The sequence below is a fragment of the Miscanthus floridulus genome, chromosome 8 (genome assembly GCF_019320115.1).
Source record: "Miscanthus floridulus cultivar M001 chromosome 8, ASM1932011v1, whole genome shotgun sequence".
Taxonomy (NCBI): Eukaryota; Viridiplantae; Streptophyta; class Magnoliopsida; order Poales; family Poaceae; genus Miscanthus; species Miscanthus floridulus.
In genome coordinates this window covers 214,564,148-214,587,915 of record NC_089587.1, presented here as the reverse complement: position 1 = coordinate 214,587,915, position 23,768 = coordinate 214,564,148, and the positions used below count along the sequence as shown (strand labels likewise).

General features: G+C 48.3%; 2 protein-coding genes and 1 pseudogene across 2 annotated transcripts; 1 reads left to right on the top strand and 2 right to left on the bottom strand.

Moving 5' to 3' along the window:
• The first annotated feature begins 870 nt into the window (after window positions 1-870).
• LOC136478122 (soluble inorganic pyrophosphatase 6, chloroplastic-like) lies at window positions 871-3,618 on the top strand. Its single transcript, XM_066476452.1, has 5 exons — window positions 871-1,387; window positions 2,229-2,329; window positions 2,426-2,607; window positions 3,149-3,247; window positions 3,340-3,618. The coding sequence occupies exons 1-5, from the start codon at window positions 1,008-1,010 to the stop codon at window positions 3,430-3,432; spliced, it is 855 nt and encodes a 284-aa protein (XP_066332549.1). The 5' UTR covers window positions 871-1,007; the 3' UTR covers window positions 3,433-3,618.
• A 236-nt stretch (window positions 3,619-3,854) lies between these two features.
• Window positions 3,855-7,630, bottom strand: LOC136478121 (uncharacterized; annotated as a pseudogene).
• A 4,149-nt stretch (window positions 7,631-11,779) lies between these two features.
• LOC136474905 (probable transcription factor At2g01370) lies at window positions 11,780-13,094 on the bottom strand. The gene has a single exon (XM_066472477.1). The coding sequence runs from the start codon at window positions 12,940-12,942 to the stop codon at window positions 12,016-12,018; it is 927 nt and encodes a 308-aa protein (XP_066328574.1). The 5' UTR covers window positions 12,943-13,094; the 3' UTR covers window positions 11,780-12,015.
• Window positions 13,095-23,768: the final 10,674 nt, after the last annotated feature.

Sequence of the window (23,768 nt, the reverse complement as noted above, 5' to 3'; positions counted from 1 at the left end):
GCCTCGACGGCGACGGCGGGTGGACACGGGATAGAGAGAAGGGCATGCGACAGTTAGGAGCGGTGTACAGCGCAGCAGTGAGGGCGGCGGCGTGGCAGTGAGGGTGGTGGCGGGCACGGTGGGCGTCCGTGGCACGGCGGGCAGCCGCCATACGTGGCCGGAGGGCACGGCGGACAGTCGAAGGGGGTGGCGCGCCGGCATGCGGGCGGCCGGCGGGCGTGGTGCGCCGGCGTTTGTGGCGCGGGCATGCGGCAGCGGCCGGCGGCAGGAGCGACGGGCTGGCGCTGCCGGCGACAGGCGCAGCGGGCAGGCGAGGCGGCGGCCACGCGCGGCGGCGGGCAGGCGCGGCGCGCGCGAAGGCACGGCGGGCACGACAGGTAGGCGGGACTGGGCCGCGGCCCTTTTAGCCGGCTCTGCCGCGCCACCAATCAGGGCGCGTCACTGCCGCGCCACCAATCAGGGCGCGTCACTGCCGCGCCAAAATCGGTGGCGCGGCAGACCCTACCACGTCACCGGTCAGCGCCCCGGTCGTCACCACGTCATCCCTCTCGCCGCGCCAGAAAAATAGACGCAGCTAAAAGTGTTAGTTTTGTAAAAAAAAATTAAAACTGTGTTAGATTTAAAATTAGTTTAAAAAAATATTAAAAATAAAAAAAAAATCAACTTGGATGACTTGCCTAGCCCGATCTGGCCTGACCCGGCCTACTCAGCACTCCCGAATCTCCGGGTATGCAAGCGTGCGGCGTGCCTGGCTTCCTGCTGTGCTACGCCTACTGTTACCACAGAAGCGCGGGCCCACCTGATCAGCTAGCCACTGTACGCGCGAGCCGCGAACCAGACCCGTAACCCCGTCCAAATCCTGAAATCCTTGGCCTCGTCATCCGCAGCCCCCACTACCAGTGACCCCCGCCGCCGCCGCCGCCTCCGCCTCCGCCTCCTCCTTGTCCAACGCATCTGCCTACCCCCACCACCACCACCATCTCCGGCGGTCCGCGTAGCCCGCGCAGATGGCGACGGCGGCCACGGCGGCGACCCGCTTCACGCTCCTAGCGGGCGCGGGCCTCCGCAGCCGCATCAGCCGCCGCCCCACCGCCGTGCGGTTCCAGCGCCAGCGGGGGCTCACCACCACCGCGCTCCTAAAGACCGCCGACCTCCTGCCCAAGGCGCAGGGCCAGCCCGAGACACTTGACTACCGCGTGTTCCTCGTCGACGGCGGGGGCCGGAAGGTGTCGCCGTGGCACGACGTCCCGCTGCGCGCCGGGGACGGGGTGTTCCACTTCGTCGTCGAGATCCCCAAGGAGAGCAGCGCCAAGATGGAGGTCGCCACCGACGAGGCCTTCACGCCCATCAAGCAGGACACCAAGAAGGGCAACCTTCGATACTACCCGTAAGGACTATCAAACCAGGAAATTTGTTGTAAAAAAAAACAGGAAAATTGGATAAGAAATGTGCGGTTTTAGACTTGTTCCTTTTTTCTGTTTATTAGAAAGGTATCGTATCTTCCATTTGGGCGTGAATTGAGTCATGATTGTAGGCCAACTAACTGATTCCACTGAATGGTGTCGTATAGTTGAAAACATGGCATTTTTAAGGTTTTCGCTCCCTTTATCCCATCTGATGGATTCTGAACGGGGTATATTATAGGTCAGTACTGTTTGTAGCTCAGGTTAAGGCTGCTTTTGTTGGGGTCTGTCTGTTTTGTCTGTTGGCTTGTGCTGGGCCGGTTTGGTTCCTAGAGGTTGTTTTGGTGCGCGTGGTGGCCTTGACTCTGCTGTAAGCTGGTAACCCCAGCCGTTTTCTTTGCCTTTTTCGTTTTTTGAACTTTGTAAACACTTCGCTTTCTATAAAAGCTGGGTTTACCTCTGTCAAAACAAAATTTTGCTGTTTAGAGCCTATGTGTGTTGTGGTGGATTGGTGTGCATCAATACAAGCCCTAAGGACGATGGTAGTTGTAATCATGCTAGAAACTTATGATTCGTTATGATACATTGATGAAATGAACATGGGAAGTTGTTCTCAACTAAGACAGCCTAACGCTGTTCTGTTATGCTTTGACTTGATCCCTTAATTTGGGATAATACAATATTCATGGATTGTTCCTTCATTTAAGTTGTCATGCTTCATCTGTGAAACTTACATACTTGTTTGCAGTGCAATTGAGTTTACACTGTTATTGGCCTCACGACACATTTTTGCACAGCTTTCTTTGACATTACTTGTTGCATCAGGTACAACATTAATTGGAACTATGGGTTACTTCCTCAAACATGGGAGGACCCGACTTCTGCAAATTCTGATGTTGAAGGAGCATTTGGGGATAATGATCCTGGTAATGAACATTTTTATCTGTTACCTTTGACAAACATGGTTTTCATGTTACCTTCACTTTCAATAAATCTTTCTTTTCTGTGGTTTTCTTTTCCAGTTGATGTTGTTGAGATAGGTGAAAGACGTGCCAATATCGGGGATGTTCTTAAGGTTAAACCATTGGCAGCTTTAGCAATGATTGATGAGGGGGAGCTTGACTGGAAAATTGTGGCCATTTCTTTGGATGACCCGAAAGCATCTCTTGTGAATGACGTGGATGATGTTGAGAAGCATTTTCCGGTATGACTGTGGTTCCTGTCCTCTTTTACGCTTGTCCTTGTTCTCCTTCAATATCTATTTGCTGATCTCCCTGGTGGGAAGTGGGGCATGCCTCAATGTTATGTCACTGTTATTGCTTCTTTTTTTTCTTGAGAAAAAAGTTTCATTGTTGTTACTAAGCATTTCTTTAAATTTCATGTCAGTTGAAGATTTCAAAAGCAAATAATGTAGAGCATACTTGTGTTTCCGTTCATGGTACTTGGATGCCTTCATATTATGCTGTTACTCACTACTGCTTTCTGTTTTTAGTTTTTGGGCTTCAGCTGAAGAATCTGAAAGTAATAATTGGTAGCGGACTTACTTTGCATTCATGTCACTGGAAAAGAGATAAATGCTACCCCCTATAATGATCAGACTCTAATCAGCTTGTCCCTGTTTTTATGCGTTGTTGTGAGGCTTATATGTATTGAGTTCAATGACAGTCCGCACTGCAATGCTGCATTTTCAGTCCATGTCCAGTTTCTCTTAGATTTGTCTTGACCATTTTGTAATATCTATTCAGGGGACACTGACTGCCATCAGAGACTGGTTCAGAGACTACAAGATACCTGATGGAAAGCCTGCCAACAGATTTGGTCTCGGCAACAAGCCTGCAAGCAAGGTAAGCCTGAACGCAGCTTCTTCAGTTAGCCTGAAGCACAGAGGTTGTTCTTGCAATAATAATAATATGGTATCCGTGTTTGTCTGAACTAGGAATATGCCCTGAAGGTCATTGAAGAGACCAACGAATCATGGGAGAAATTGGTAAAGAGGAATATTCCCGCTGGAGAGCTCTCGTTAGCCTAATCTTGGCCCATGGGAAGCCACCACATTCTTTGAACTGCTTTCATAGGCATATCGTTTTGTATGCTGTCACCATGCTTCTTCATTTGCATTCCAAACCTTTTTACGAACTGTTTAACAAAAATAATCTTGTCGGAAGAATAATGATTCTGGTGCGAGCTTATCAGAAGGGCAAGGAATGTTTCTTAAGTAATGGTCATGTTTTCCAAACACAGAAACGTGTAATTTATGAAGTTGGAACACTATTGAACTGAGCAAAAGCAGTTTGAGGTCGTTAAGCTAGTCTTTCCACACCGTGCCTTGTGTTGGATTGTTACACCTACAAGTCAGAATACAGATGTAACATTGCGTCTACAGAAGTTACTTAAAACCCTTCAATTCTAAGATCGGCTTTGGTGCTCAAGAATTTCACATGAACCTAGGGAAAATTTCATGCCCAAAACAGGTCTAAACCGTGGAAATTAACCACTTTGAGCCTAAAGTAGTTGATTGATGCAAAGAAAAGGCTTCCACTTGATTACAATGACTTGCACCAGCGTACCAGATCCATTTACGCCTTCACTTGTACCTGCAAAGCGTACTTAGGTTAGCACTAGACCCGAACTGTGTTCATGAGCAAAATCAGTATCAGTGATTGAACAAAGCCAAAGGAGTATATTATGTTTTGCACCCATTGAGAACCCTCAAATCTGATTATGACATGCCGAAATTAACAACAAAGCAAAAGACTACACTAGGCTAAAATATGCACGGTGATCGATACAGTTATCATATTATGTTTTACGCCCTATGGCCCTAATCATGGATAGCCTAATCAGCAGTGAACTGCTGGCCACATATCTTTCAGTCGACTAAAAATCGAGCTGTCGAAGATCACAAGTCACAACCTACAAGGGAATGAGAAGTGCAGGTCGAATCAGGTGGATGCCACAAGGAAACTTGATGATGACAATGTGATTCGCTGATTCTACAGGCCGATTGGCTGAAGCAACACAAATATCACAGGGTAAACCCTAATCCATGAGAGATTTACATGACAGTAGGGACTATGTGGATTCCATTACTCCTAAGAGCCATGAGCACCAAAACTACAGAGTGAGCAAATGCACACGAGACAGATGGAAGTTTATATTTCGACCTACATGGCTTGAACCACTTCCAGACAATACTACACTGTTGCACATATCGGTTGAGCTAACTTCCAACAAATATGTTGGTCTGGTTTTACAGAATGTGCACATTTAGGAATTACATGTGAGTGAAATTGTACCAACTTACAGAATCCATCTGAAAAGGGTTGCTTCTTTAAAATCCCTCTCAAAATGTTGTTCCCACTCAAAATTATCGAGTCCTAGATCTAAATCAGAAACTAAGAGTGCATGGAAATTAAGATGTCACCAGAATCAGCGTAGATTCACTCAATAGGAACACAGTAAATAGCTAAATTATATAGACCTAAACAAATTGAAATGAAGCTAACTTAGTTGCCTGAAGTTCAGCTCTTTGCAATCTAGCTGAATAAAACAGTACTAGTTTAGTAACAAACTAGAACTAGCAATCCATTCCCACTGCAAGTTTCCAGTATGCCCCGTTCGCGTGCCCTTAAACCCGGCTTATCCGCTTATTTTTTCATCCGGAACAGTGTTTTTCTCTCACAAATTCATCCAGCATTCCTCCAAACCATCCAGCTTCCTCCAGAATTCAGGGCATGTTCGCTTGTCTGAATTCTGGAGGATCCTGGATGGTTTGGAGGAATACTGGATGAATTTGTGAGAGAAAAACACTATTCCGGATGAAAAAATAAGCGGATCAAAACCCGGCTTGATCCGCTTAAGGAACACTTGCCGTGTTATTTTGCAAACAGGAGTTGGACAATGCAACAGATTTATAATTTTGACAAAATAGTCCAACAATCAGGCAGAATGTTCGATTTCCATCTGCCTCTAAACAATTTCTACTATAATTGACCCAACACTGCATTACAGAATGAGCAACAAGTTTAACATATTGACCTAATATATTAGGGAAGGAGATTTCCTACATACTATATGCAACATGTCATTCATACCTGAATTATGTCCCTAGGCCCTTGATGGTATCACTGAGCAAGCCACAAATTTCCTTAGCCAGATCATGCCACCGCATTTGTGTTTTCATCTCTCCATCAAACTGCTTCCTCCACCTGGTTTCAATCAATCTGCCATTCTTTTTCCATAGTAGTGACAGCCCCTTCTCCAATTACAACCCCGCCAATTCATTCATTTTCCAGTACTCACGAAGCACCTCGGTGACCACTGTCACCTTGGTTGCTGCATCTCGGGCCTTAAGCACCTCGGTTACCACTGGCGTCTTGGTTGCTGCAGCTCGGGCGTCTCGAGCCACAGTGTTGACAGAACCCCACGCTTTGACACTGAGATCATGCAAGAGGCGGTCGTGCGAGGTGGCGGATTCCCCCGGCGCCGAGTGCAGGAACTTGCTCCTGAAGCGCGTCAGCTTGTAGGACACATTGGCTTCGTTGATGTGCGGGGAGACGGAGTCCCTGATGGAGTCGAACAGCGCGCCCGCGTCGATGGGGAGCGGGGATCGCCCGGTGCGCTCGCGGAAGAAGGCGGCTGCGGCGAGGAGCGTGACCTCGTCGGCGTCGCTCCATCTCTTGGGATAGTTAGGGGCGACGCCATGGCATCCGTCGCCCGAGGGTTGGAGTCCCTGAACGTCGCCGCGGCCTAAGTCGACAGCGATGCCCGCGGATTCGAGACTCTGGACATCTTCATGCCCTCCGTCGACGTCCGACCAGAGCGTGGCCGCCGCAGCAGCAGCCGCAGCCGCAGCGAGCGCGACCACGGTGCTCTCTGCGGATATGCGGAGCCTGCGGGAGGGAGAGCCGCATGGGCTAGAGTTTGGGTCCTGGTGGCCGTCGCCCATGCCGAGCAGAGGGCTGAGCGAGCGCTTCTTCGAACTGGGAGGGGAAGGAGGCGTGGGTGCCGCGTTGGCGTCCATGGAGAATGGAGATGACCGCTCGGACGGCATCGGCGAGTCGATGCGTGGCGAGAGTGCGGGCAAGGGCGCGCGCTGTGTGGTCAGGCGTTGCTCGTCGGGGCAAGGAAGCGTAGGCGCCGCGTCGGCGTCCATGGACGATGCTGATGACCGCTCGGACGCCGACGGCGCGTCGAGGCGTGGCGAGAGTGCGGGCATGGGCGCGCGCTCTGTGATCAGCCGTCGCTCGGGGCAAGGAGCCGTGGGCGTCGCGTCGGCGTGCATGGAGGATTCGGATGACCGCTCGGACAGCGACGACGCGTCGAGGCGTGGCAAGAGTGCGGGCATGGGCGCGCCTTCTGTGATGAGGCGTCCCTTGTCGTGGGAAGGAAGCGTGGGCGCCCCGCCGGCGTCGATGGAGGATGCAGATGACCGCTCGTACGGCATCGCCGCGTCGAGGCATGGCGAGGGTGCGGGCCTGGGCGCGCGCTCTGTGATCAAGCGTCGCTCGTCGCTGTAGCTCTCGTCAGCTTCTTGGCCGCCCGAGTCGTCCTCCGGAAGGGGCACGACGTCGAGGGCACCCCACACTCTGGTGGACAGGTCATGCACGCGGCGGTCGTGCGTGGCGGTGGAACTCGCCAGCGCACCGCACAAGAACTTGCTCTCGAAGCACATCAGCTTGTCGTCCGCCATGGCCTCGTCGATGTGCGGGGAGACGGAATCCTTGATGGAGACGAACAGCGCGCCCGCGTCCAGGCGGAGCGGGGGTCGTCCGGTGCGCTCGCGGAAGGCGGCGGCGTCGGCGAGGAGCTTGACCTCGTCCGCATCGCTCCAGAGACTCTGGGCGGCGCCATTGTCTACGTCGAGGGCGACGCGCACAGCTCCGAGCCTTTCGAGGTCGCCGTTGTCTCCGTCGAGGCGGACGCTGGCGTCGGACCCACGCGAGCCCTTCGCCGCGTTGAGGTCGAGCACTAGTCCGGCAGTCTCCGCGGACTCGCGGAGCGTGCGCTTGAGCTCGCTCCTGCTTGAAGGGGGGCCGAGGTGACTAGGGTTGAGGCCCCGTTGGTTGCCGCCACCCAAGCGGGGCTGGGGACCGGACGAGGGCTTCTTCCATCTGCGCCTGCGATAGAAGAGGGGCGTGTGCGCCGGGTCGGTAGCCACGGTGGATGCCGACGGCTGTTCGGAGGGCATCGGTCCGGCGTGGTGCGTGGGCGGGGGTGGCCGGATACTCCGATGGGCGATGGGGGAGAAAATTGTTATAGGACGCGAAATACGCTTTGCTATAATAGGATGTCCACCTCGTTAAAATGACTCATGAAACGTTGATATTTTGTTATATATAATATTTAGTTTTTTTAATTATTTTTCTTAACTAAAATATATGTATTTTATTATGATGTGACCGTATTGTCCTGACCTTTTGCCTGTTGGGGGACAGAGCGCCGAGAAACTTGCTCCACTATGAGCCGTGACCATTTTCTCACTAAAAGGCTGCCAAGAATACGGGGCTGTTTGATTCCTGCAGAACTCCTAAAATTTCTATCACATCGAATGTTTTGACATATGCATGGAGTATTAAATATAGACTAATTATGAAACTAATTGCATAACTTACGACTAAGAGGCCGTTTGGCAGGGCTCCGCGAGCGGCTCCGACTCCGGCTCCTGCTGAAGCCCTGCCAAACGGGTGACGGGAAGAACGGCTCCGCTGCCCTTTTTCTATTGCACTTGGCCTCGTGGATGACAACACCTCTGCACGTCCGCGCTGGTCGGCAACAACCACGCCATCTCCCTCAGCGGCAGGGGGCATGCCCGGCGGCGGAAAATATATTCCTATGGTTTATTTATTTGATGTGATCGACGGTAATGTTGTTAACTTAATTACGTAAGTTTAGAATAGTTTGATTTATGTCAATCTCAACATCTATCATATCAACGAAGGGATTAGATCCAAAGGCTGAAAATATTTATATCCAGGTGTCTCAGATATACTAGCATTACTTTTATTCTTACCGGCTAGGACAGCTATGCTGAGAGGGCACTTAACCTGCAAACGCCGACCAAAAAACCAACTTAACCTTGTTTATAGAACACAAAAACCAGCCTAAGGCCTTGTTTAGTTCGCGAATTTTTTTGGGAAATGGTACTGTAGCATTTTCGTTGTTCTTTGACAATTAGTGTCCAATCATAGTCTAAATGAGCCGGAGCCCTTTTTCTATTGCGCAAACGGAGCCACAAAACCAAGCTCCTCCTGGCTCCTCCTTGCTCGGAGCGTGAAAGGACGCGGCGATCCTCCTGATTTGAGCGTGTAGCAGCCAAGCCAACCGATTTCCTTGCGTACGCGTGCTTTGCCTTATGTAAAGAAGAGGAGGAGCTTGTAGCAAGAATACGAGAAAAGACAGGGTTCCTAATGTAAAAGTATAAGAGAAAAATAAAACAAAAGGTGGCTTCAATAATTCAGAAATAGGCTAGGGTTTCCAATGCAAAAGTGATTGTTAGCATCTCATTACAGGTTCAAAATCGCCTGGTACTTGTAAAATATGTAATAAATCACAAAAATATAAATAAAATGTAAAATCAAGTTAAAGCAAGGGCAATATGGACATTCACTCTCTTCCATCCATTCTACAAAAACAGAAGGAGCCGTTTTGCCAAACGTTTTTCAGAACGGCCTCAGCTCCTCCAGAGAAGCTACTCCTTTAGAGGAGCCAGAGCCAGAGCCATTTTCAGAGGAGCCAGAGCCCTACCAAACAGGCCCTAATTTACGAGACGAATTTTTTAAGCCTAATTAGTCCATGATTTGACAACGTGGTGCTACAGTAAGCATTGTGCTAATGATAGATTAATTAGACTTAAAAATTCTTCTTGGAAATTAGCCTCCATCTATGTAATTGGTTTTGTAATTAATCTATGTTTAATGCTCCTTATTAATATCTAAACATTAGATGTGACATGAATTTTAGGAGCGACTAAAGAACCAAACACCTTCTACAACGGATGGACCGGATCACCACTCATCAGGAGAAAAGGTACGAGTGTTCCTGTGCTCAGCCGCCAGCGCTTTGTGGTTTTATGGAGCGCACCGAGCCTGGATGGAAGTGGGTTGACACACACATGCTTTAAAAAGGGGAGGTACTGTTGGTCACGTATCGTGTGAGAAGCTAGGGCCCAAGGTTTTGTACTTGAGGGTTCTCGACTTCCACAAGGTTTCTAAGACCAACTTTATCAGATTTTCTCTCTCCTTTCACTTAAAATTCACTATAAGGGATTGGGAAAACCATATTTATGATTTTAGGGAAGTGTTGCTAAAAAAACGAGAAATACATCCTATTTTCTCTCTTACTCCTCCTCTCTCTCTCTCTTTTCCTCTCTTCGCGTAGCAACCTACGTGGCAGAGTCAAGGCGGACTAGCTCACGCGCGGCCTCACACGGCGGCCAACTCCCGCACAGCCTCGGAATGGCGGCAAGCTCACCCGTGGCCCCAGCGGCCTCGGTGGACGGCATAGTGATGGCACGCCCCTACCTCAACGACGTGGGCCTGAGACATCAGTGAGAGATGAAGAGACAAAAGGGGATTGAGAGAAAAACTAGTGTTGGATACCCTTTATTTGAGGGAGAGGAAGGAGATTTTGAGGAATTGTGAAAAAAAACTTAGAGAAAGGGGGTTGGGAAGGAGATCTATTGGAGCATGTTCTTTAGCCTCAATCCCCTTTATTGTCCTTTATACATAAAGGAGATTGGTTTTCTCAATCCGATGAAATTGCTCTAAGCATGTGTTTAATTTGAAGTTGAAGGGGTGTGGTATTTGGTTTGGGGGCTAAGAGTGTTGGTACAGGGTAATATATCCTTAATATCCAGGTTCGTCCCATTCCTCTGAAACGAAGAAATTGATCGAACCTACTCTCTCTTCAGGAGTGCATGACCAGGATAGATGATGTGGCTAGAGCGTGGGAGCTAGAGGGGGCGCGGTAAGTGCGAGCAGAGCTCTAGGGGTGCAACGAGTGGCGCAACACAGTCCAAGTGGGGGCGCATCGGCGCAGCACAGTGGCGGTGGGCTAGGGCGAGCATGCAGCAGCGGTGATTAGTTGCAGTGAGGAGAGAAAAGCCAAGGGAAGAAGGGAGGAGAAAGAGGATAACACATGGGGCCATGTATCAAGGTCCTCGACCCATATCCATTTGTCTTCCGACCAAACAGAAAACCTAGGGCAATCCTATCCCTCTAACCAAAAATGAAATATGATCAACCCAAAAAAGAAAGATGGAATCAATCTATCCAACTTGGTTCTCAACCAAACACGCTAATTGTCATCGGACTTGGGGGGAAAGGTTATTGGTGCCTTCGAGGTACGGTTGGTGAATGTAGTTCTCTCAAAAAAAATGTAGGGAGGGGACAAAAACAACAAAACCACGATGACACATCTGATTGTAAGGGAGAAATGCATCTAGCGATGTGGATCTGATCGACGTGATATTGAAGGAAAATTGACTTGCTGTTTCTTTTTTTTTAAGTATTGCTAGGCTTTTTGTGCCACCTATGAAAATGTCCCTACTCTTGACAGTCGGGCCTCAAATTGGATAGACATAAGGAAGATGGAAACACACAGTAGATAGTACGCAAAGGAGTAGTAGATCAATATTTCAATGTTGCATAGCCTGAACAACTTCCAGACAGCATAAATAAATGCTAGTATATCACTGCACAGATTGAGCTAAATTCCAGAATCTGGTCTCAGATACTACTGCAGTGTCTGAAATAACTGATATACCCGGGGTGTTTGGTTCTGTAGTCGCTCCTAAAATTTATGTCACATCAAATATTTAGATACTAATAAGGAGCATTAAATATAGATTAATTATAAAACCAATTACATAGATGGAGGCTAATTTACAAGACGATTTTTTAAGCCTAATTAATTTGTCATTAGCATATGTTTACTGTAGCACCACGTTGTCAGATAATAGACTAATTAGACTTAAAAGATTCGTCTCACAAATTAGTCGCAAGTTGTGCAATTAGTTTCGTAATTAGTCTATATTTAATACTCCATGTATGTGTTCAAATATTCGATGCGACAGAAATTTTAGAAGACACTGAACCTGAGCTTAAATTCCACAATCCATCTGAAATAACAGTTGCCTTTCACATCAAAATTCCCGTCCACGGCACTGTTCCCTCGACACCATCATTCAGGAATCAGGATCCGCATGGCAAACCGACAATTTCTGGATTTCCACAAGGATGAGGATCTGAACAAAGAAACCATAGCCTTGATGAAGGTAAACAAACTGAAAACAAGATGGTTAGGTTGGCCGAAGCTTAGCCCTTTTACAGGCAAGCTGAATAGAACATCACTAATTCACTAAACAAGCTAGAATAAGCAGAGCATTCTCGCCGTCCTGTTTTGTTACAGAAGTCAGACAGTGCAACTGTGTTACAAGTTTTGAGAAAATGTTACAGCAAATAGGGAATTTCAGTTTACAGCTTCCTCCGAAGAACTTCTGCTGTAATTGACCCAACACTTAATCTGAGATGAGCAACAGGTTTAAACCAATCACACCAACAAACAAGTAAACTAGAGAAGGAAGTCTCCTACAAACCAGATGCAAGCCGAGCTAAGGGCCGAGGCCTTTGATGGCATCAGTGAGCAAGCCGCAGACTTCCTTAGCCAGATCATGCCGCCGCATCTGAGATTGCATCTCTTGATCAAGCTGCTGCCTCCATTTGGTTTCAATAAGTCTGCCCTCTTTTTTGCCCAGTAGTGACAGGCCCTTCTCAAGGGACACCCCTGCCATGGCTCGCTCATTCGTTTTCCAGTACTCGCCGAGCACCTCGGTGACCACCGGCATCATGGCTGCTGCATCCGGGACAGCACGTCGCTCGCCGACGTCCGAGTCGTCCTCGGAAGAGGGCACGACGCCGACACCCCATAGGACGGAGCACAGGTCCCGCAGGCGACGGTCGCGCGGGCCGGCGGAGTGGTGGAACTTGCTCTTCAGGCGCTTAATCTTGTAGTACACCATGAACTGGTCGATGCGCGGGGAGATGGAGTCCCTAATGGACTCGAACAGCTCGGCCATGTCCGGGAGGCGCGGGGCTCGGCCGTTGCGCTCGCGGAAGGCAACGGCTGCGGTGAGGAGCGTGAACTCGTCGTCGTCGCTCCAGTGTTTCTGGGCGGCGCCGCGGCCTCCACCGACGCGGGCGGCCGCGGCTCCGAGCATCCGGATGGCCCCGTCGCCTCCTTCAGCGCGGACGCGCGGGCGTCTGCGCCTCTCGACGGCGCCGTCGCCCGCGTCGGAGCGGACGCCGGTCGCGGACGAGCGCGCGGCGGCCGTGGCGAGCGCGAGCGCGGCGGACTCCGCAGATGTGCGGCGCCTGCGCTTAAGCTCGCTACCGCGGGCGGGGGAACCGCGGGGGCTAGGGTTTGGGCTCGAGTTGCCGTCGCCCGTGCGGGACAGCCGCTTCTTCGATCTGAGAGGGAAGGACGCCGCGGGCGCTGCGTCGGCGTCCATGGCGGATTCGGACGGGCGTCCGGATGACATCGGCGCGGCACGACGTGCGGGGGACGCGGGGCGCGGCGTGCGGCGTGGGCGGCGTGGCGTGGCGTGGTGAGGGCGTGCGCTCTATGGGGCGTGGACTCTGGCGATTGGGGTGGGGAAGTCGCCGGTAATCGATGCCACCGCGTGTCTATTGCCGCTGCGCCGGCTAGTTGCATTCCGTTTCCGTGATGTGCCCGCTTGCTTTGTTCGGCATTCGGCAACTTCGTCTTCACAAATCAGTGTCTCGATTCTCGAACGTGAAGTGCTGAACTGTGCGCCATTTTATAACAAAACAAAGCAAGTAAAAGCAGGCAATAAAACGATCGACATGAAATTCTCTTTTTTTGCTAGATTATTAAGAAATACTCCGTGATAAAGTTATCTGGTCGTTTGTATCAGCAGCTGAGAATGCACAGAGCCGTCGTTGGTTATTACAGCTTCCACCACGGGATAATAATCCATATACTCTGAAAACCAAAACGTTGGCATGGCAGCGAAGGCCAAAAACAAGCCCGGTGTATTCCGCTAAAACTGACGTGCATAGGAGATTTGCCTGAGCTTTACTAAAAAACGCATCAGTACGGCTTAGCCGAATTGCCCAATATGTTCCAACAATAATTCGATGCGTGTTTTCATCTCATTAATCTAGTCACCAAATACATGGGAAAAAAGAATATGGCAGCGTAAGATGATATCAACATGTAACAACGTCTAGGTGAATCCAGCAAAAAGAGATTGTTGACAATTATTTTGAGCTAGTCAGTAAAACCGGATAGCCACAAGGTTGCCTCGTTCACTTGAGGGCTTGATTTCTCGGCTGGCTCGATCACAAGATGCTCTTCAAGCCCCGACACTAGAGTTGCTCTTCATCAATCTTCAACGAGGATGAGCACAAGAGCCTCTTACAAACAATCAACCTCAGGAGCTCCGATCCTCAACAATCTCCAATGAGTGCTCGACAGAGTCTGCTGCCTCCAAGTTGTCTAGGTGGTGGCAACTGCCAAGAATAGTAAGAATCCCACAGCCTCGGTGTCACTATATGCTAACTCTCAAAGTAAATGCACTAGATCATACGTCTCCAATCTCTCAAGGACGCAATCTCAACTAAGAAAACGTGATTGGAGGGTTTTCTTGAGCTATAGTTAGTGCGTGTATTTGTTAGGAGTGCCAAGAGAGGGTCTAAGACTTGGACACGTACTCTATTTATAAACCACATTAGGAACTATCCATTATACCCTTTCAATGGGTCAAGCACATCCTCACTGGAAAACTCCGATGAGAGGCACTAGAGTTTGGCATCCCGGAGCCCCCAACGACTAGTTTAAACTTGCCATTGCATGGCCATTACTCCGGTACAGTTTCTTTGTTGGAATCAAGGAAATCTAGTGCCCACACAGATACTTTTTGTGTCTGAAAAACAATGTAGACGATTTACTGCGGCGAAGCTTCTAGTGCTTCACAACTTAAGAAATCTGACGGTTCAAAATCCTGTGCAGTACTGTTTTAGGGGCACCGAAACCTTTCGGTGGTCCTCACTGGAGCTTCCCGTGACTCACTATGAAACCTCCCACGCACTGCCTTCGAATCGGTTGCTACCACGTGTGAGGGACTATTCTTTGGTGCCCTTTTTCTGATGGCACCGAAACAATAGGTATACCTGTTAGCATTTACTGAAATTGCGAACCCTATACTCTGATGCCTAGAACCTTAGGAGGCGGAGTTTCACGAGACGAAGCCTTGCACCACGAATACGATGATTGGAACTGAACGGTCAGGGGAGCATAAGCTTCGGTGGCTATCCTCTGATAGGCACCAGACTTTTTTGTAGGTATAAAATTACTCCACCAAGCCTCTCTCTCTAACCTTTTTCAAAAGCACTAACTTCAAACAAACTCCTACATGAATAACAACATCTTTAGTACTAAGCTAGCATTTTTAAATGTTTCTCAAAGGTTTGCACTTACTTCCTCACTGCGTCACTAGATCTAACACATATACATTATTAGTCCTCACGTAGTGGCAACTTCTCTAATCACCTATGGCCGATGAAGCAAAACCTCTATCATATACCTTTGCCTTGAGCTCTTCTCCATCCATCCATGCTATCGATGACACCTATATTTTGCTCAAAGCATCCTTGTGGTCCTTACCTTGCAACCTTCATTCCTCACATGAATTCTTAGCCCACAAGTGTTGTTATTAATTATCAAAACCCAAATAGGGGACTATATGCTTTCACATGCAACACACATGTCTTCCTACCTCATTGGACAAACATGCAGGTGGAGGTAGAGATGTGTGATTCAGATGCACTCCGTTTGTTTCATTGTCAACTCATAGACAATACACATGAATATTGTCCTGACACCGCATAGGCATGTTGGAATCAATATAGCGAAGATGACCATAGGGGAGATCAAATGGGGGGACATCCAAAGAGGAGAAGAGGACCATCGATGCCTGACATGTGTGTTTTGGTGTGTGGTCGACACAGTCGTGACGAAGGTTTTGTGGCGGGCGTAGTTGCTTGACGGTGGCTTCACATTTGTGTTCAGAGTATACCACGGTTGTCGAGGACCAATATTACGGTACCCGAAGAGGGGGAGCTAATGACCGTCAACATTGATTCATCCACACGATCAGGAGCGCGACTACACCACTTGCTGGGTCACTTCTCATCCAGCCACTGAGACCATGGGCCCTGCCTTGTCTGACCCTCGAGGGTTGCCTTCGCCTTGGTGGGCGCTGCGGCCGCGGGCCCCGTCTCGCCCGACCCCCGAGGGTTGACTCTACCTCAGGCTGACTCCCAAGGGTTGGCTCCGCCTCGCCCGATGTCTGAGGGCTAGTGTAATACCCTCGGTGTTACACTGTACAGTTTTTGCTAAAACACTGCATGAGCATTATACTTATGTGTAATTATGTGTAATATAAGGTGTAAAACAATATACGGAACTTGAAACGTTCAATTGAAACACGAAACGAATGTTACAGTTCATGTTGCGTTGTATTACTTAGGGTCCTAAATGAATTTTTATTGAACGAAAATGTTATATAACGCATATACGAAACTTTGGAAAAGTTTGTAGCATGAGCTTCGTAGGCGATGGTGAAATACTTGTGGTCGAGAATGAGATTCGTTAGCTAGCATACTTGATAGCTTGGAAATCGAATTCGACGCGAACCCAAACGAAAACTCAGTCATTTTCTTAAGTCGGAAAACAGATCGACAAAGCAAAGTTTGGGAATTTTTATAGGAGGATCGGGTTAAGTGGTGGCATGGGTTTAGGGTTTGTTTTAGTAGCTTGACATGCCATCTTGAGCATAAAATAGTTAGTTTAGCGATCGAAGCCTTGAGGTGAGTTTTTAGGACACTTTAAAAATCATGCATGACACGGTTGCTGTGTCTGGGTGCGATCACTGTGTCGGCACTCGGCGTCACCACGCCTGCTACCTGATGTGCATGCCGCACCGCTGCTACTACCATTGCCACACCCTCGCCGCCCGCCCACGCGCCTGCCACCGCACTAGTCGGTCCTATCGCTGGCTCCACGCTGTCGGCTATGGCCACCTACTGCCGCGCCCAAGCCTGTGATTCATGCACGCGCGCGCACACCGCTATGGTAGGCCTGGCCACTCGGCCACCACTGCCACCACCACGGGCCCACTGTCCTGGTCAGTACGCTGCCGCCGCTGCGCCGTGTCGCTGCTCGCGTTGAGTCGCATCGCAATCCTGGCCGCTCTACCCTGCTGTCGCGTCCGCCTGCCGCCTCACGCTCGCCTATGCGGTGCCATGAGTGTGTGGACACGCTTGGCTCTGCCCGCACGTCACCTTGCCACGTGTGGGATTGCTGTCTGCTCTTGCCATCACTTTAGCTCGTCGACGCTGCGTTGTTGCCTCCCCTGGCCGACGCCGTCCACTGCGGCGCAGTACCGTGCCACCGTCGGCTTGCGGGTTCTGGCATTATGGCCAACCGTCTTGTGCAGGTCTCACTGTCCCCCATCGCCCATGCATGCTTATGCTTTGAGTTGACGGCCACGTCTCGCCACGACAGCGCCGAGCCAAACTTTGCCTACCTTCCCTATTTCTCTATCGCCGGGCCGCGCCGAGGCAAGCTCGCAGCGTTGGCCAAATCCATGAAATTGCGTGCGTCTGAGGATGGAGTAGAGACCTAGATACGCGCCGAACACTTCCACTACTGCTGCCAGCCGATGTCGAGCCCCAATTTGAAGTTCCTTCGCCATCGGTCACTTTAAGACTCCACGACAGCGCCCGTCTAATTCCCCTAGCCCCATCCACCTCCATCCAATTCGTTGGCACTGTACCTTTGCCCTGCTCCACTCTATCCCATGCGCACCCCATTTTGCCCTGCTGCTGCCATAGTCGTGCCATCGCCGCCGTTGCGAGGCTTGCCGTGCACGCATGGCTAGGCTCGCTCAATCAGTCTCCGGTCAAGCCACCACGACCTATAGGTTTAGGGTGAGTCGCTGTTGCCCATCCTTGAGTTTGTTCACGTTGTCTGTGCCTTGGCTCATGGGAACGTGCCCACCGTCATAGGGAGGAGTCCATCGCTATGGAGGGAGCTTGGGACAACGTCTCCGTTCACCGTCTCGCCTCCCACCGCTTTGAGTTGATGTCGAGCTGAGCATCGGCTCCTTAGATAGGGCTGTGAGAGTCTGGTGTGGCCGGTGTAGCCGCCTGGTGCCAGCGCCGCCGTGCCGGTGCACGCGTAGGTGCTGGGGGACTTGGCTGTGGTAAAGAAGGAAAAGGGGAGGGTTATATTCATAAGATAACTGTCTGTAGAAATAGTATCGTGGACCTCAACGTGGTTCATCGATAAGTCAGGGGCGTTCTTGCAAAATGGCCATCGCGCGCGGGCCTTCTCGTCGTGGGCCGGCATCGCTCGGCTGGGCCGCGCTGGTGGTACGCGTGTCGCGCAGTTAGGGGCTGCGCCGCGGTTAGTGGGCCGCGGTTTGAAGTTTGGTTTTCCATTTTCCAGTGTATTAATAAATGCTTATTCAATTTAGTTTTGAGCTGAACTTTGATAAATTATAGTAACTCTTGTAGATGTCTAAAAATAGTGAAACCAAGTTTGTTAGGTTCACAAAAATGCCATCTATCTGTTAGTGTAGTTAGTTTAAAGTTAGTTGTGTTAATGATAGATTCATAAATTCAAACTAGAGAGCTTAGTATTATGTAGATTAATATTTGTAGGAATTTTTGTGGCAAAATTGGTGATAGATATAGCTATGAGATTTTTATAGTAGGTTCATTAGATTATTATGTACTTGCTATAAATTTTATAGCCTCTAGAGTAGTTTGATAAATAGAGTAGCTATTATTCTTGTTTTATCATATATAGAGTAAATCAGTATTAGGAGTAAGAATACCTTTAGTTGCTATGGTAAGGTATGTTATGCTTCATACTTGTTAGTGGTAACAGTAAGTAACTTAGGACCTTGGTCGGTAGCACTAGCTTAGTAGTTAGATAGATGTATTTTTATTTTAAGAGTTGTTGTTGCCGTATTACTAAGTATTGCATTATTATTTCATGCATGTAGATCATGAGTTGGTAGAGTTCGTGCCCGTGGACAAATAGGATTACGAGGAAGTCATTGAGGAGTACGAGGAGGAGATCCTCGTGCAGGAGAGAGCCCTAGAGCCTTTTGGTGTTGACTTTGTTGACCCGCCGCCTGCCTAAGGCAAGCCCCAATGAATAACCCATATTTTATGATCAAGGAATATATATATATATATATATATGAGTAACCTGTCGTTACTCACAATAGGTGATAATTATGATGACTCATGATAAAATGGTGGAAAGGAAAATAGTGACCGGACAGGGATATGCTTGGGTACTTGTGGGTATAAGAGGTTGTGTCCTGTGGCCAACAGGGCATAGCTTGGTTACACTTTTTCCCTGTCTATGTTGGTTAAGGATCGGCCATTGCATAAGTCTCGAGGCAAGTCACAGATTTATTATCCTAAGCACATACTTGGGTATGGACGCAGGGAAGACTCGTTGCTCTCTTGTCGTGGAATCCGGCTCTTTCTAGACCGATTGATTGGAGGCGGAGATGGTGGAGGTCCTTGCACCGCACTGAGTCCAGGACTTAGGAGTGGGGGCTTGGAGTCCAAGTTTAGACAGAGACCTAGACACCTAGGACGGAGGGTGATAGGTTAGTCCTGCTTGTGCCTAGGGTACAAGTAGGACGTGTGTTTTTAGGGTACCCAGCTAGGGGCATTGATTCGTGAATCGACGGGCAATCCGGTATGGCTTGTTTTGGGTCTAGCACCGTAGTAAGAATTGGAAGATGGAAGGTAATGAAATGGAACTAATTGCTCAACTCCTGCTTAAAAGTAGAACATATGCTTACATAGAATGGCAAGATAATAAATCAATACGACTATTAATAATAACATAAATAAGGACTCACTATAAGTATTGCTTTCTACAAAAAGGAAACCAGCAAACCATAAAGCTCATCATATCCTTTGGAGTCGGGAAATTATTCCCACTAATCGGATAAGTCTTGCGAGTACATTGTGTACTTAAGGTTTATTTACCCCTATTGCGGGTAACACATGAGGAGTACCTTTGTGTGGAGGATTCATCTGGTGGGCACAGATGGATCCTTGTTCTTTATCGGTAGATGCTTATTTATGATTTTCGCTGTTTAATATTTCGCACTCTGACATTCGGTAATATAATAATGAATTTCTAAGAACACTAGATGTATGAAATGGATTAAGTATTGTAACTCGTTCTCATTATTGGATCCTTAGGAAAAATGTGGATATTTTAGGTTTTCTCTTGGGGTGTGCCCGATGGATACCGCCCGTTGTAGTTTGCTTTTGAGGCGCTTAGTGTCTGGTGGAAGACGAGTGCCTCCGTAAATATGTTATTTCGGGTGGTTCTGCCACAGCAGACTCTGCCTCGCCCGACTCCGAGGGCTAGCTCCGCCTCGCCCGACTCCGAGGGCTAGCTCCGCCTCACCTGACGTCCGAGGGCTGGCTTCGCCTCGCTCGATGTCCGAGGGACAGTTCCACCTCATCCAACGTATGGGGGATGGCTCTGCCTCGCTCGACATCCGAGGGCTAGCTCTGCCTCGCCCAATGTCTGCATGTGACTCCTTCATAACAACGCACGCAGATAAGACAGGGCACTCAAGTCAACTACAATATCGAGGACCGTACCCTGCACACCTATAGGAAAGTACCATCAGGATATGACAAGAAGGGCGCTTTGCGACCTTCCAGGCATGTCAGAGCCCAAAACAGTATTGTAGGCACCGACATTTTCCCTACAGTGTTGTGGGCGCCGCCATTTGCCCTCGGGTACGGATCCTAATGGAAGCTCACGACAACCACTACGGTCCAGGAGGGAACTTGGATCACCTATAGTAACGGACGTGCGGTCATTGGCTCACTGCATCGTCTGCTCCCTGTATGGCTATGGATCAGCACCTTGGTCTACCGCACCGCCCGCTAGGATGGGATGGGACGTGACAACTCGCTAACAATGCCAGGACATGGCATCATCAGCAGATAGACGCCTAGCATGGCCCTGTCAGGGTCAGCGAACATGCACCCAGCGTGGAGCTATCCCTATCCCTGCCTGCCATGTTAGTGGGTCCGCACAGAGGAAAAGGAAGACCCTATGTCGTTGAAGGATTTCCTTTGCCTCTAGTTTTTCTTTTTTCTCCCATCTGTAATCCCTGCTCTCCCTTGGTTTATAAAAGGGAAGACAGGGAACCCCACTAAGGGGATCGATTCAACACATCACGCATCACATCAAACATAGTTGAGCAACGACCAAGCTCTCAGCACCTATTCAACATTTCCATCAGAGACTTAAGACCTGTCCCTCTCTCACCTATTTGTAACCCCTACTATAAACTTTTCGGTGCTAATAACACGAGCAGCAGCCATGAACTAGATGTAGGGACATTCTCCCTGAACCAGTATAAACCTTGTGTCTTTTTAGCACACCATCCGGGCTAGACGCGTAATAACATAAATTTACTCATTGGTGTTTACTCGAAACAACGACAATGGTCGAGATCAAAAGAAATAAAAGAAAAGAGCAAATTGTGGGTGATTAGATGCAGCTTTGCCTATTTTCTGTAAGGCGGTCAGTCGTGGGAAAGATGATATGAGACATGATCGTAGGTTTCCTATTTTGTCAAATAGGGAACCGATGCCTAGTTCAACATTATTCATGAAATGCCTCACCATGTTCATGTAGGCATGTCCTTTATGCTCATTTTTTATTAGAACTTTGCTGGAGCACTACATATCATTTTTAAGAAGAGTAAGCAAATTCAGCACATTATGATACTATACTCCTATTACATTAATTAACATTGTAACCAAGATCCTGATTAGCTAAAGCCATGGATGCAAGGCAGCCCACAAGCAACTCTCTTGAGAGCCATTTCTTATCACATATTAAAAACTTACATCTGTGAGTTAAGTTCATCTTTAAAGATTCTTATGCTTTCTCTCCTTCAAAATGTTTTAAGATGTATACTAGCATCACCATAGTTGTTCTCCTTTGTCTTGCGTTGTGGCTCTACAAGAAAGTCAAACACCAATCTCTGTTTATTTCGCTAAAATTTAGCTTATGCTGATTTGTTGTGAGAGAAAAACACTATTCATTCACTGAAAAGTACTGTTGAAGTAGTGCTAAAAACAGGGCCAAGGAGCATAATCTCCTGACTAGCCCATATTTTGAGATGCATACAAATCTCATTCGCCAAATGAGACTGAATGTAAAGGTGCACTGTCTTTTTTGGCTCGTGATCGCACAACAAAGCACACATCATAATGCACCGCCATGAGCCTATTAGGTGTGAGAATTTAGTTGTTATAGGTTTAGTTGTAGATGGATAGATAGATCTTTTTTAAAGGTTATAGATAGATAGAAGAGATAAAGATGGTAGAGATAGAGATAGAGACGTCTATCAGGATTGGCCAGTCCAACCTGAACCCAAGCTAGGTTCAAATCAAAATCGACCCATGCCACTTGCTTCTCGTGAGAGCCTACTGCTTGCTTCACTGAGAAGCATCAACCGGACGATGCAGGGGGGCTGTTCAGTTTGGCACCGAGCCAGCCAGGCAAGTGAGCACATGCTACGTGCTATCGCCCCACTTTACAAAATTGAAGCCATGTCCTTACGCTGACCTCCCTCCCCTCCCAGCCTGATTTTTCTTTGTTTTAAGCTCTTTTTTTTATTTTTCATAAATATGCCCCTGGAGATATACTTTCAAAATCTGGACCCTTAGCTTGGCGCCATCATTGGTGGTGACGAGCTTAAACGTCTCGGCGCCATAGATTTTGACGCCTAGGTCTTGGGCTCGGCGCAAATATGATGGTGACTTGGTAGGCACCTTAGTGCCGTAGATCTTGGCATCGAGCTTGGCGCCATAGATCTTGGCACCGAGCTTGGTGCCAATCTTGGCGCTGTGGTTATTGGCACCAAGAACGGCGCCAAGATCTATGGCGTTGAGGTGGTGTTTTAACCCAATGTCCAACCTTCCTGCCCGAGCCTTTTTCCTCTTCTTTCTCCTTCCTGTTGGGTTTTTTCTCTCCCCACTTCGCCCTATCTCACGAATCGGCATATTGGACCTTGGAAATTTTGATTTGATCTATAGATCTTCGAGAGTATGGTATCCTCGCTCCCTCCTAGTTTTTTTTCAAATCGATTTGATATATATTAGTCGGATTTTTCAACTTAAGAATCATCATTACTTAGGGTTTCATGCAATTTTAATATTTATATTATACAACCATAGGATGCTAAGGCGTGGAAAAGCTACCAAACCAAGGTAACCTCAGCGCACGTTGTTATGGTTTGTTGTGGATCAAATGGGAAACCCTAGGTGTAGGGTTTAATGTTAATTGCTTTCAGTTCTTAGAACAAAAATAGCTAAATTGTAGTTATGGCTGGATGACTAGAAATGTCTTCGACCCATTGCCTCTGCCTAGTGGTGTTCCAGTGCCCATGTGCTTTTGCAACGATCCTTGCAAGGTAGTCAAGTCTGATGAAGAGGACACGAATAGGCAGAGGTATTGGATGCGTTCCAATTTTGCGTTTGAGCCTACACTTCGTCAGCGCCACATTAACAAGATGGTGATGAATTGATGTTTGTGTCATATGACATCTTGCATGATTTTTTTTATTTTATAACAATTGTATTTTTTTGTAGACCCCTCCACCGCTCTGTGATTTTGAGCAATGGATTGACACTGAGATCAAGCCTGAAGACAAGGAATGGATGCAGAAACTATTGCGGTGGGAGGTAGAGGACAAGAAGATGATGGAGAAGAGACGTGGAGAGGAGGCTGCGAAAAAGGAGTACAAGGAAGAGGAGGAAAGGAGGCGTGTTGTTGCATATAGGGAGGAGAGGGAGAAGAAGCTTAAGCGTGCACGCCGAGTGAAAACAACGATGGAGGAGAATCTCGATATCCTACGGAAGGGAAAGTGGCCTCGTTGCACTCAGTAGTCTCTATTACTTTCTAGTTCTATGGCTTATTCATGAACAATGTTGTCTATTGTTGGACTTTTCATTGTGTTGTCATGTAATGCACTTTAAGTATGTGTATGCTTAGGTCATGTACTGTGTTATTTTGTTTGTCGACACGTACTTCTAGTATTATTGTGTTGTTTAATGTGTCATAGTATTGGACTTTTCATTATGTAGTTATTTTTATTATTTATGGTCATAATATTCAGTTTAATATTGCGGACATAGTGAAATGTGATCACGTGCTGCAAACAAAACCTAATGAAGTAGGGCATTATATAATTCAACACACAAAACA